The sequence below is a fragment of the Pyrus communis genome, chromosome 14 (genome assembly GCF_041283825.1).
Source record: "Pyrus communis isolate YQ-2024b chromosome 14, ASM4128382v1, whole genome shotgun sequence".
In the NCBI taxonomy this organism is placed as follows: domain Eukaryota; kingdom Viridiplantae; phylum Streptophyta; class Magnoliopsida; order Rosales; family Rosaceae; genus Pyrus; species Pyrus communis.
In genome coordinates, this window is record NC_142578.1 from 6,860,208 (window position 1) to 6,872,062 (window position 11,855).

Sequence of the window (11,855 nt, forward strand, 5' to 3'; positions counted from 1 at the left end):
GTATTCGGTTAGTATCTCGTCAGTGTTGGATATCTCGACAGTTTTATCATATGTCATCACTACTTGCTCAATATGTTGTTAGTTTTAGCGGTTGAGTTGTTTTATGGAAGTAGCATTTTGAGATTCAAAATCCTCTTTTTTGTCAAGGGAGGCTACGGGCCCATCCTGATTACAATGTAAGAAATTTACTTGTGGCCCTAAGCCTACAGTTGTTGCTAAATCTGAAGAAGAAGATGGATTGTCCTCATGAAAAAGTTAACTCCAACCACATTGTCGTCTTCAGATTCTAATAGTTTTGTTGTATTAGTAGTTTAATGAAACGGTGAGTTTGCAGATGAGGATTTTAAAACAATTTTTAATATTATTTCTAAAGCAACCTAATCATATATTATTCGTAGACTTCCTTTTTGCCCTCTTCTATAGTTACCCTCCTCTCTGCCTCCTATTGAGTTGTATTGTGCAATTCTTTTGATTCTCTCTATTGAATTTAATGGGTCTTTCAGTTTTATGAAAATTACTTCAATTACTCATGTTATAAGTTCAAAAAAAAAAAAAAAAAAATCCATACGTTTATGAAAGGCCCTCTGTCACATAAAATTCTGACTTTGTCACTGTTCTTTGTCACCCATCCCACCATCCCTTCCTCCATCGCCTCCTCCATTCGACATTGCATTTGCAAAATCATAGTCAAGCTTACTAGCACAATAATTTCCCAACTTTTATATCCATGAGTTGTCATCGCTTCCGATTGATCCCATTTCCAAACTCCACATGAGCGACTAAGAGGCTGTTTGAAAACATTTTTGCTTCCAGTTTTTAATTCTGAATTTTTTTTCATTTTCTCGAAAACTGAAAGTCGTTTGGTAGCTATTTATACTATAAACCAAAACTTAAACATTGAAAGTCAAATTTTAAAAACTCAAAAAACTAACTTTCATTTTTTGGTTTTTGATTTTCAGTTTTCAAACTGAAGGTGTTACCAAATGAGTTTTCAATTGAAAACCAAATAATTACCAAACAACCCTAAACTGAAACAGACCTCTTTAAAATTTTAAACTATCATGCCTACAATCCCTTCTAGATTAGATCGACTTTTCTAACATTTTCCCACAAACAACGCGCTGCGCCAAGAAATTATAAACATGTGGTAATTGACTAGCGCTATGAACAATTTGAAGACCGCAGCTAATTTTGTAATCAAAACTCAAAAGATAACCGCAGCTAGCTAGCGCTATGAACAATTTGAAGACCTATTAATTCTAAGAACTAATTACATGATCAATTCATAGATGTAGATTTCGCACTTATGAATCCTCAGAAATAATGTGTTTGTGGGTCAATTTTCTGTATATTGATTGTCTTCCGTAAGGAGTTTTTTTATTTCCCTTTACAGAACTAATATCTAAAGACCATTTAATTACAGCTGCTAATATTCACTTAGCAACATTTACTGTGAGTAGCAACTAATGTTGACAATATATATATATATATATAAGCCCGCCCTAAGGGTGTGCAACAGGTGCTACTGCACAGGGCCCCTGATTCAGAAGGGCTCCCAAATTTTCATTACATGTATACATATGCATATAAAATAGAGTAGATGCAAAAGACAATGTCATGTGGTTCTAGTGCTAGCGGTTTAGCTTTTTTTCCTTATATCCGTTGTGCTGGGTTTGAATCCCTGTGATATTGTTTTGCTATTTTAAGTTTTTGCAAATTTGTAAACTTAAAAAGGATTTGTTTTGCTATTTTAAGTTTTTGAAATTTGTAAACTTAAAAAGGAGATAATAAAAACATTGTTTTGCTATTTTAAGGAGATAACAAAAACACATCCAACGTGTATCGAACTCAAGACCTTTGAAGGTAAGAAAAAACACCTGACCGATCAAACAACTTATTTTTGTTGTAGTAACTTGTAATATTTTAGTTTTATAGATGAAAAAATTGAAAAAAAAAAATAATACTAAAAAAATATTACATTAAAAAGAATGAAAGGCCTCCATCTAAGTTTTGCACAGGGTCCCTAAATACTCAGGGCCGGCCCTAATATATATATATATATATATATATATATATATGTATATATCTCCATGTTGTTGACAGATAGCAACTATTGTTGAAACCTGCTATATACATATATTGTTTGAATCTTTAACAGCAGCTCTTTTTGACTTTAAAATCTTACTAGCAAAATGGAAAAACTTGGACAAAAAGAAAAAATTGACTTTGACAAATCATTCTTGTTCACCAAACCATCGTAATCAATCGAATATTGAATAATACACAGTCGATCCCTCCGTACGTAACTCCGGCAATCATTCACCCCTCATTATAGCGGCTTCGCGTATCACTTGCAATCTTTTTACTCCGATAGGTTTGAATGTTTGATCCAAATTGAATAAACTTAAGATGAAACTAAATGCAGTCATATTTTCTTAGTTAGTTCCCTTAATTAGCATCGTCATGGCTGAGGGCTGACTGCTAATCTAACCCTTATGCCATTATTTGGCTTGTGCAGGAAGAAATTAACCCATCTGTCTTTCCTGAAGTGGCGGCGGCGATAAGCTTCCATGGAATAGTCTAAGATTGCCCGTAAGTTCTATTCCTCGTGGGATGACCAAGGACAAGTAAACCGTACACATTGATAAAACATGTACAATTCCAGATTCCAGGCAATTTCTCAAGTTTTGTTTTCTTCATTTGTGTTTGACACACTTACAAATAAGTATATATATAGGATAGGATGGATAGATAATGGATTCATATCTTACACGGTCCTCATCTTCACCTCATACTCTTTCGGTGGTTGAGAGCTTCCTCTTCCAGCAGACATCCATTTCGGAGTACTCTCTCTACTTTTAACCTTTTTATTTTCATCATTCTTTCAATTTTTTTGGGGTTTGTAGATTCAATCAAGGTGGAAAACAGTTTATAACAATTACATTGTCTTGGTTTTTTATATTTTGAAGGGTTTTTCTTATGTCTTTTCTTATATCCACAATGTTACTCCAGACAAACAAAAACTGACCTAATAGAAGTAAGGTCTGTAATTATATCTGAAACCCGCCTATATTAGAACGTATGTAAATGAGGGAATAATTTTCCTCACCACTTTATAATTGTTGGATGATTTTAAATTTTGAGATCTGTGTAGTGGTTAAACACAAATATCAAAATTTAAATTTATTCAATAGTAATAATTAAGTAGGGTAATGAGCATTACCATCACTAGGGTAGTGAGGAAAAATGCACCCGTGTAAATGATGAGATCAGTTTTGTGTGTTTATAATCCCTGTAACTATTTGAAAATCTTTTCCCCCATTACAGAAAGCCCTTCAAACTTGCTTTTTAGCTAACTTTTTTGTTTCTTGCGCGTTTCGAATTTGTGATGAACGTCAACATTTATGTCGTCATATGATGTTATTTTATTATCTTACGCTTGGTAATATTATTTTGTAATTTCTGATAGTTTATATATTTATTGATTGATTGACATAAAAAAAATAAGAGATGAATAATACTTTCTTCATTCTTAATTAAGTGAGAAGTTCTCAAATCTCGCTAACGGGGTATTATTTTACATACAAATGTCATAATTTGAGTCGTTATCATTGTTTAAAGATATTTCTAGAAAAAAATTCATTTGAGTTAGAGTTTCTTTGGTTATCTATATGAATCAAAGAAATTGACAGTTTACCTCAAGAATGCTACTTTGTTATTATAACCATCGATTTTTTTTCAACATATATGGATGACAATGGTATCCAAATTGAATGAATTTTCTACAGATGGTCTTAAATTCTAATAAAAAGAATAAACGGTTTCGTTTCTACAATTATACAATGAAATGACATCACGTTAGTAAAGGAAGACTTTTCTCTTAATAGTATTATCCATAAGGGATTTCATGAGCTTTTTGCGCGAGTATTTTTCTAAGAGATTACCATTTCATTATTAGCAGGAAAATGGCACGTTGTTTTCAAGGTTGGGTATTTTTGTTAGCCGTGCTAGTATTGGCATTAAGCACTCCATGTTCACATGCACATCTGAAACACAAGAAATTTAAGACCAAGACTGGCGTCTACCTCTCCCCTAAGTTTGTGTTGGAACCAGGATTAAGTTCCAGCAAATACTTTTACAACGTTCACTTCCCAAAAGGTCACATTGCCCTAAAGAGTTTCAATGCTGAAATAATTGATGAAGAAGGGAATTCCAGTCCTCTTCATGAAGTCTACCTCCATCACTGGGTTGTTGAAAGATATTATGCTCGGAAAGGTTACGTGGAGCCAGATCAGCAGCTTCCCCAGCAGCTCTCGGAATCGGATGTTATATGGCTGAGGAACAGTGGGATGTGCCAGAATGGTGCTCTTGGACAATATTTTGGACTCGGATCCGAAACACGAAAAACAGCCACACACGTTCCAGGTCATTATGGAATCGAAGTTGGGGATCGTAAAGCGGTTCCTGAAGGGTTTGAGGAGAGATGGATGCTCAACGTGCATGCAATTGATACTAGAGGAGTGGAATATGACCTAGGGTGCACGGAGTGCAGGTGTGATATGTATAACGTGTCCAGGGATCCAAGTGGCCAGCCTCTGCCGGCTGGGTACACCGGGGGTTTGACATGTTGCCCTGATGGTGCAAAGTGCAGACTGAAACAAGGGTTTGATGGTGAAAAGAAAAACCACTACTTGAGATATACTGTGAAGTGGGTTGACTGGTCTGAGTCTGTTGTGCCTGTCAAGGTTTATATCCTTGATGCCACTGATAGAATGAATCATTCAGCACCTACTGGAGCTAAACACAATTGCCTGGTAATTAATTAATTAATTTTTGAACTTAATTTTGTACCGTTTGACATTAACGTTCTCTTATCAAACATTGTCTGTCTCGATACAATGTAAAACTTCGTTATGTTGATTGCTAATTTGTTGCTAACACGCATGGGTGGTTCATCGTTACAGTTTGACAACATAAATCTTTTGATTCTTTATATATCTTTCTTTTGTGCAGGTCGAATATGATGTTGAAAAATCTTGCAATGCCACTAATGGGTGCTTAGACAACAAATGGGCAAAGATTACAATGCCAACTGGTGGTTATGTCATCTATGGTGTAGCCCATCAGCACATTGGGGGGCTTGGTTCAACACTGCATGGAGAGGTGCTTTTTTTCTTCCACTCCAAGTAATTTAATTGGTTGTTAATCAAATTAATAATTATACACTGTCGTAGTGTCATTAACCAACTGATTAACTAATGTTCTTGCTAATTATAATTATAATTAATTGTAATCGTTTTAATTTAGGATGGAAGGGTTTTGTGTTCGTCAACACCAATTTATGGAAAAGGAAAAAAGGCGGGAAATGAGGCTGGTTATATCATTGGAATGACCACTTGTTACCCTCGGCCGGGCTCAGTCAAGATAAAAGATGGAGAGACACTGACTTTAGTTTCTAACTACGAGAGCACTCAGATGCACAGCGGAGTTATGGGTCTCTTCTACATTTTGGTTGCAGAAACACTTTGAGTAACATAAGCTACTATTATCACATAAAATAAACATTTGTAAGATCATATTCATCTGTTTGGAGAACGTGTGATGAAGTTATAAAGCTCCAATCAACTTAATAAATTTGAAGATTTGCATAAATATTCAGGTGCTTGTTCACGATATGATCGTCACTATATGTAAAGTTGAAAGCAAGATATCAGTTTAGCACCATCTCGTTTGAATAAAAATTTGATGTCGTTACCGAAATATTCATCCTGTTTTCACTCGGTTTTTATATTGTAGTGAAGCAAAACGTTTTCAATTCTGTTCATATATTTTTTGTAATCATATGATATTCTCTTTGTAGATTAGGTGGTTGGGTATTTCTTTTTGGAAAATACCTAAAAATAGGATAATTTTTTATTTTTGTGACAGAAATAAGACATTTCAAATATGCACATGCCATGCACAACAATCAGACAGAAATAAGATTTTTCTCACACCTTAAAATGACTAAATTGTCCTCCCATATATATAGGTTATCCAGAAATTTCAGCTCTCATTTCTCATTTTGTAGAGAGAGAAACAGAGGAGGGAGAGAGAAAATCCCTCTCCCCAAATTCTAGTTCAAAGAACCCTAACCCACCTATCTTCATCCCAGAGCTCTGTCTAATCCACCCAACTTCTTCATCCAAGCTCTCTCTCTCCTCTCTCTATATTTCGAATATGCACAAGAGCTCTGTTTCTCACCCACCCATCTTCTTCGATTTTTACCTTTTCATTCATAGGTTTTGTGAACTAGGTTTGCTTAATTTTGCTTTTTGATTGATGAATTTTTTGGAGTTGAAGTGATTGGTTTGATGTTTCTTGGAGGAGACCCAAATCCTTCAATTTTGATTTTTTATTTTTTTATCATTTCTATGATTTATGTATAGGTTTTCATTTATTCTGTCTACTCCCTCCCTCAGCTCCCTCTCTCAATCCAAATTTACAAGCACTAAAATTAGGTTTAGATTTGGCCGCAATTAAATGAAAAAACGTATTAAAGGTCAGTTGCCTTTTGTAGAAGAGATAAATTTGGTGGAAAAGAGGGAAATCAGAGTGGAAAGAAGGAAGAAAGAAGGATATGGACGAAATTGTTTCACGTGCTTGTTCGCTTTCTTCGTATTAGGCTTGCTCATACACTGTATGTACACGACATGCACATGTTATGCGCACAGATCTAAGCTTAACCCAAAAACTCATAGCTCACAGCTCTCTCTTCGAAAAATGATGCAATTAGATAAATGACCCTAAACTTTATATGAAGAATCGAAAATTCATTAATTTGAATATGGTATCAAATTTAATTGGGTCCAAATATTTCAAGGATTTTAAAAAATTGCAGTTTGAATGGGCATGAAAGAACCCAACTGAATCAAAGGAAATTGTTTCATAAACTCGTCCGCTTTTTTTTGTATTTGTAGGCTTGCCTCTGAATCAAAGGAAAAAATAGTAAACTACATGTGAAGAGTATCAAAGATATAAATACGCACCATCTACACATAATACACTATATACATACCCTTCCCACAATTATGAAATTTAAACAAGCATCAATAATATTTTTACAATATAATAATTACCTAAACCCTAATATTGTTCTTCACATCTAGCAAAAAAATAATGTACCCACGTAATTATTAATATATTTTAAAAATGAATATTGATATATTATAAAACCTAAAATAAATACATGTAATTAGCATGGTTATATTGAGCAAAAAAAAAAAAAGTGTGCAAAATAAATTAAAAAAAATATGGGTACATATTAAAATTTAAAATTATGGGTACAAATTAATATTAAAAAAATATTTGTACAAATTTAAAAATGGGTACAAATTAAAAATAAAAACATATGAAAAATACTATATATATATATATATTTGGAAATGATTAACAAGGTTTTCATTTTAAAATTGTCATATGAGGATTGTAAATAATTTAATATTCAAATAATGACATGGACAAAAGTCAAAGGACCAGACCAAACATTAAAAATGAATAAGGTTCAATTAATCAAAAATGAATATGAAGGATAGAAACCTGATTTATCTAAAAATAAAATCAAAATTAATGTCGATGCTGAAGGAAAAAAAAAAAGCCAATCACACAAAAAATACATGACGATGTTCTAAAAATTCCTACCTAGCACTGCCTAGGCGGCCACCATCCTGATTAATGCCTAGACATTTGAAAATTAAGAAATAGCCCCTAGACATGTTGAGGCGCCTGCCTAGACCGCCTAGGCACCCGTCTAGACCTGCCTAAGCATCATCCTAGATTGCAACTCACTTAGAAAGAAAATAGATTGCTCTCATTTTGCATTTTTAATTTTAATAATTTGTAAAAGACTTGTTGAACACTAAAATGAACACATATTATTTGCTTGTATCCCCATGTTTTCATTATGTTCTAATACTTTATAATATATATGTCATTCTATTTTGTAGTTTATGATGATTACATGTATTTTAAGTATAAACAGACACATATTTACATAAAATATAATAGATTTACTTAAATTTGTCAAGTTCGTCTAAGCGCCTGCTTAGATCCCATCTAGCTACATAAACGCTAGATCCCAACCCATCGTCCGACTAACGCATGACGTCTTTTACAACCTTTTCTAATAGAGAAGGTCCGAAAGTGTTCATTTACTAGAGTCTAAATTTTGTAATATGAAATTATTTTGTTGTGCGATGGAGGGATCTTGTTTTGCTACTAGGTTCGGCTTGTTTTGGATTTCTCCTACTCAATCAAGGTTTCCTACATGGACATTTTAAAGTACCAAGGAATTCAATGGTTTTTATTCTATTTATTGATGCGTAGACTTGATTGTTAAAATACCATACAAAAACACAGTTAATCAACTATTTAGCACTATAAAATTACTACTAGATTTCAATGATTTTTATGATATTTGTCAATCAAAACAACAAATAGCAGTAAATTCGTTTCATATAAATGATTTTTTAAATATTGTTATAAAAATATAAATAAAGAGGTGGTCAAATTTTCGTAGTTAATTTTTAAAAAACTTTAACGAAAATCTTACGGTGCTGTTCATTTCAACGAAAAATCATATTTTTATATTAAAAAGTTAATTATGGTATTATTTACCCTACTCTTTCTTTTATATTTATCTTAAAATTAAAAATTTTCAAACTGTCGATATCACGAAACGTCATCGCTTCCGTCATACTCCTGGAGTTTCCAATCACCTTCAAGCTCTCTCTCTCTCTCTCTCTCTCTGTGTGCAGTCTATATAGAGTTTGACAGGGCGGTGCACGCTCACCCATACACGCATAAGCCGTGATACATTGTTTCAAACAGTTGGAAGTCTGCAACTTCTCATCTCAGACAACTCTTTTTTTTCTGGTACGCTTCTTCAGCCTTTCATTTTTATGAGTGAATTATATTTGTTCATTTCCATATTAACCGTATGAAAATTTCGCCTGGAAAGTACATAATATGTTCAGAAATGCGCACTTTCAATACGGAAATGATTTCCGCATACTTCCTTATAAAATTAGGAGAGAGATGGAGAAAAAAGGAGAGTGCGAAATCATTTACCTTATGCCCTCTCTTTTCTCCTCCTCAGTCCGTCCTTTTTGTGAGTAGTGATGGAAACAGTTGAAAGAATATGTAGAAGGAGAAAATTAGAGTGTGAAAATCGCTTCACATGTGATTAGCCGTATCCATAATTCTTGCAAAAAAGCATAAGGGAAATTAATTTTGAAGTGTTGTTATTGATACTTCAAAAATGTCTTCCTTTCGCTTTACCCCTATCCTTTTATAAGGGATGATGATGGGTTTTTTGGAGTGTCAACAACATCGATTGTTATGATTTAAAATTATAGGCTTGTGTGTGTGTGTGTGTGTGTTCTCATTGTATAACCAGAGATTATCTTAATTTTGGCAGAAAAAAAATGGCAAGTTGTTTTCAAGGTTGCGTGTTTTTGTTGGCTATGGTAGTATTGGCATTAAGCACACCATGCTTACATGCTCTTCGAATTGTCACACCTAAGACAAGAACTAGTGTTTTTGTCTCCCCTAAGTTTGTGCTGGAACCAGGATCAGTTGCAGACAAGAATTACTACGATGTCAACTTCCCGAGAGGTCATATTGCAATCAAGAGCTTCAATGGTGAAGTAATTGATGAGGAAGGTAATCCGATTCCCCTTCACGAAACTTATCTCCATCATTGGGTTGTCGGGAGGTATTATGGCCGGATAGGTTTTGTGGAGCCCGAGGAGGCTCGTTTTGACGACTTTCAAAGGTCGGATTTCGCTTTTGTGAGAAACAGTGGAGTGTGCCAGGGGGATACTAATGGACAGTACTTTGGACTTGGGTCCGAAACACGGAGAACAGATACACATGTTCCGGATCCATTTGGAATTGAAGTTGGGAATCCGGCAGTGATTCCCGCTGGCTATGAGGAGAGATGGCTGCTCAATGTGCATGCCATTGATACACGGGGGGCGGAGAATGGGTTGGGATGCACCGAGTGCAGGTGTGATCTTTATAATGTGTCAACCGATTCTCGAGGCCAGCCTTTGAGGCCGGGGTACAAAGGAGGTTTGCGTTGTTGTTATGATGGTACACAGTGCAGAGTAAAACAAGGCTTTAATGGTGTCAAGAGAAACCTCTACTTGAGATATACTGTGAAGTGGGTTGATTGGTCTGATTCTATCATTCCTGTCAAGATTTATATCTTCGATGTTACTGATAAAATGAATCGTTCAGCTGGACTTGCCATCGAACATGAGTGCCGGGTTAGTGAGTTTCACCTCATCGTATGATATGCTGTAATTGTATTTGCTCGAGTGATGATAATGCATCAATATTCTGGTGTTCGCAGTTTTGTATGAACGTATTCCTATTTTATGATTGAGGCTATATCCTTCTATTGTGCAGGTTGAATATGATGTCGAAGAGTCTTGCAGTGCGACTAGTGATGGGTGTGTTGACAGCCAATCATCAGTGGTTACTATGCCGACTGGTGGTTATGTCGTCTATGGTGTAGCTCATCAGCACACAGGCGGGATCAGATCAACTCTATATGGAGAGGTGATTTCTTGTTCTACTCTTAGCAATTTGGCTTATGGTGGCCTTAAATTAATTTCTTTTGGTGTGGTAGAACTCAAAAACCTTTTATAATTCCTGTAAGTAGTATGTACTGGCTTGGATACATCACCGTTTAGATTATCTGCATTTCCAAGTCTGCGACCATATTGTATGTAGGATTTAGGTCAAGAGTTTCTTAGTATGTCAGGTTAAATTCCACTCTTCCTTGTCTCTTTCTTGTTTGAGTTATGTACTGAAAGTATGTGCCTCTACGTAATGTACTTGTTTATGATTACATTAGGATGGACGGGTTCTGTGTTCGTCAATACCAATTTATGGAAAAGGGAAGGAAGCTGGAGATGAGGCTGGTTATATTGTAGGAATGTCCACTTGTTATCCTCAACCCGGCTCAATCAAAATAAACGATGGGGAGACTCTGACTCTAGTATCTAATTACAGCAGCTCCCAGACACACACAGGAGTTATGGATCTCTTCTACATTTTGGTTGCAGACTACCTCCCAAAGTCCTCTGTGCTTAGCTTGGACTCTACACTTTGAGCAATATACTGTAAGGCGTCCAGGTTGTTTTTCACCTAAACCCAATTTCTTTAATCAACTGAGTACTGGCGTGGTTTTGTTCTTGCAGATTTTTGAGTCGTATAAGCTAAAGTTGCTCGCATCCTTCATCAACGCTGATGAGGAAGAGGTTGGCGATGGCCATAGATTGATTTTGTTGTGAACTTCTATGTATGAATTATGTAAAGTGTCTTGATTCTGCTTCTCACTCAGTGCTGTGATATGTAGACATAACAAAGCCAATGTACTTATAGGAATAATTTGAGCTTTTTCTTAAGTGTTTTCTTAAATGTGGTGAACTTTGAAGTTCAATTCAGTCTGTTCAACATAAAAAGCTAAATTATATGGGTTTGGAAGCATGTCATCAAATCAAGACTCCCTATTTTTGCTAGGAGAATGTACTTTTAAACTGTTTTATTTGTGTACCTGGCTATTATGATTGTGGTCCGAGGGAAACCTCTACTTGGCTATGATACTAAGTGAAGCTGAAATGATCAATTCTTGAGCTCTTCTTGGGAATAAATGATCAATATTATGGTGTTTCAAACTTACAATGCGAGCATTTGAACTTGCTCAAGTTCAAATGCCTATTCAGCAATCACAATACGAGCATTTGAGCATTGCGTACATGATGTATATATGCCTATTCAGCAATCACAATTTTCAGCTCTAAATG

At 35.0% G+C, this 11,855-nt stretch overlaps 2 protein-coding genes across 7 annotated transcripts; both read left to right on the forward strand.

Annotated features, from left to right (window-relative positions):
- The first annotated feature begins 2,230 nt into the window (after positions 1 to 2,230).
- LOC137713927 (uncharacterized) lies at positions 2,231 to 5,760 on the forward strand. 5 transcript variants are annotated; one of them, XM_088684228.1, is made up of 6 exons: positions 2,231 to 2,374; positions 2,519 to 2,653; positions 2,738 to 2,843; positions 3,959 to 4,814; positions 5,014 to 5,163; positions 5,308 to 5,760. In XM_088684228.1, exons 3-6 carry the CDS (start codon positions 2,755 to 2,757, stop codon positions 5,527 to 5,529), a joined length of 1,317 nt encoding a protein of 438 aa, XP_088540354.1. In that variant the 5' UTR covers positions 2,231 to 2,374; positions 2,519 to 2,653; positions 2,738 to 2,754; the 3' UTR covers positions 5,530 to 5,760. The 5 variants fall into 5 exon arrangements, with proteins under 5 accessions (XP_088540354.1, XP_088540356.1, XP_088540357.1 ...); XM_088684230.1 differs by having other exon boundaries at positions 3,962 to 4,814; XM_088684231.1 differs by lacking the exon at positions 2,738 to 2,843.
- Positions 5,761 to 8,705: 2,945 nt separating this feature from the next.
- Positions 8,706 to 11,548, forward strand: LOC137712929 (uncharacterized). 2 transcript variants are annotated; one of them, XM_068452133.2, is made up of 5 exons: positions 8,706 to 8,913; positions 9,458 to 10,310; positions 10,453 to 10,605; positions 10,904 to 11,171; positions 11,250 to 11,548. In XM_068452133.2, the coding sequence occupies exons 2-4, from the start codon at positions 9,465 to 9,467 to the stop codon at positions 11,159 to 11,161; spliced, it is 1,257 nt and encodes a 418-aa protein (XP_068308234.2). In that variant the 5' UTR covers positions 8,706 to 8,913; positions 9,458 to 9,464; the 3' UTR covers positions 11,162 to 11,171; positions 11,250 to 11,548. The 2 variants fall into 2 exon arrangements, with proteins under 2 accessions (XP_068308234.2, XP_088540358.1); XM_088684232.1 differs by lacking the exon at positions 11,250 to 11,548 and having other exon boundaries at positions 8,734 to 8,913; positions 10,904 to 11,243.
- The last annotated feature ends 307 nt before the right edge of the window (positions 11,549 to 11,855 follow it).

Excerpts from the sequence above, each read along its gene's own strand:
- LOC137713927 (XM_088684228.1), top strand. The coding sequence starts at position 2,755 with ATGGATTCATATCTTACACGGTCCTCATCTTCACCTCATACTCTTTCG. Across the intron at positions 2,844-3,958 it reads CAGCAGACATCCATTTCGGA|CAGGAAAATGGCACGTTGTT; the intron begins GTACTCTCTCTA and ends TTTCATTATTAG. Across the intron at positions 5,164-5,307 it reads GTTCAACACTGCATGGAGAG|GATGGAAGGGTTTTGTGTTC; the intron begins GTGCTTTTTTTC and ends GTTTTAATTTAG.
- LOC137712929 (XM_068452133.2), top strand. The coding sequence starts at position 9,465 with ATGGCAAGTTGTTTTCAAGGTTGCGTGTTTTTGTTGGCTATGGTAGTA. Across the intron at positions 10,311-10,452 it reads CCATCGAACATGAGTGCCGG|GTTGAATATGATGTCGAAGA; the intron begins GTTAGTGAGTTT and ends TCTATTGTGCAG. Across the intron at positions 10,606-10,903 it reads GATCAACTCTATATGGAGAG|GATGGACGGGTTCTGTGTTC; the intron begins GTGATTTCTTGT and ends TGATTACATTAG.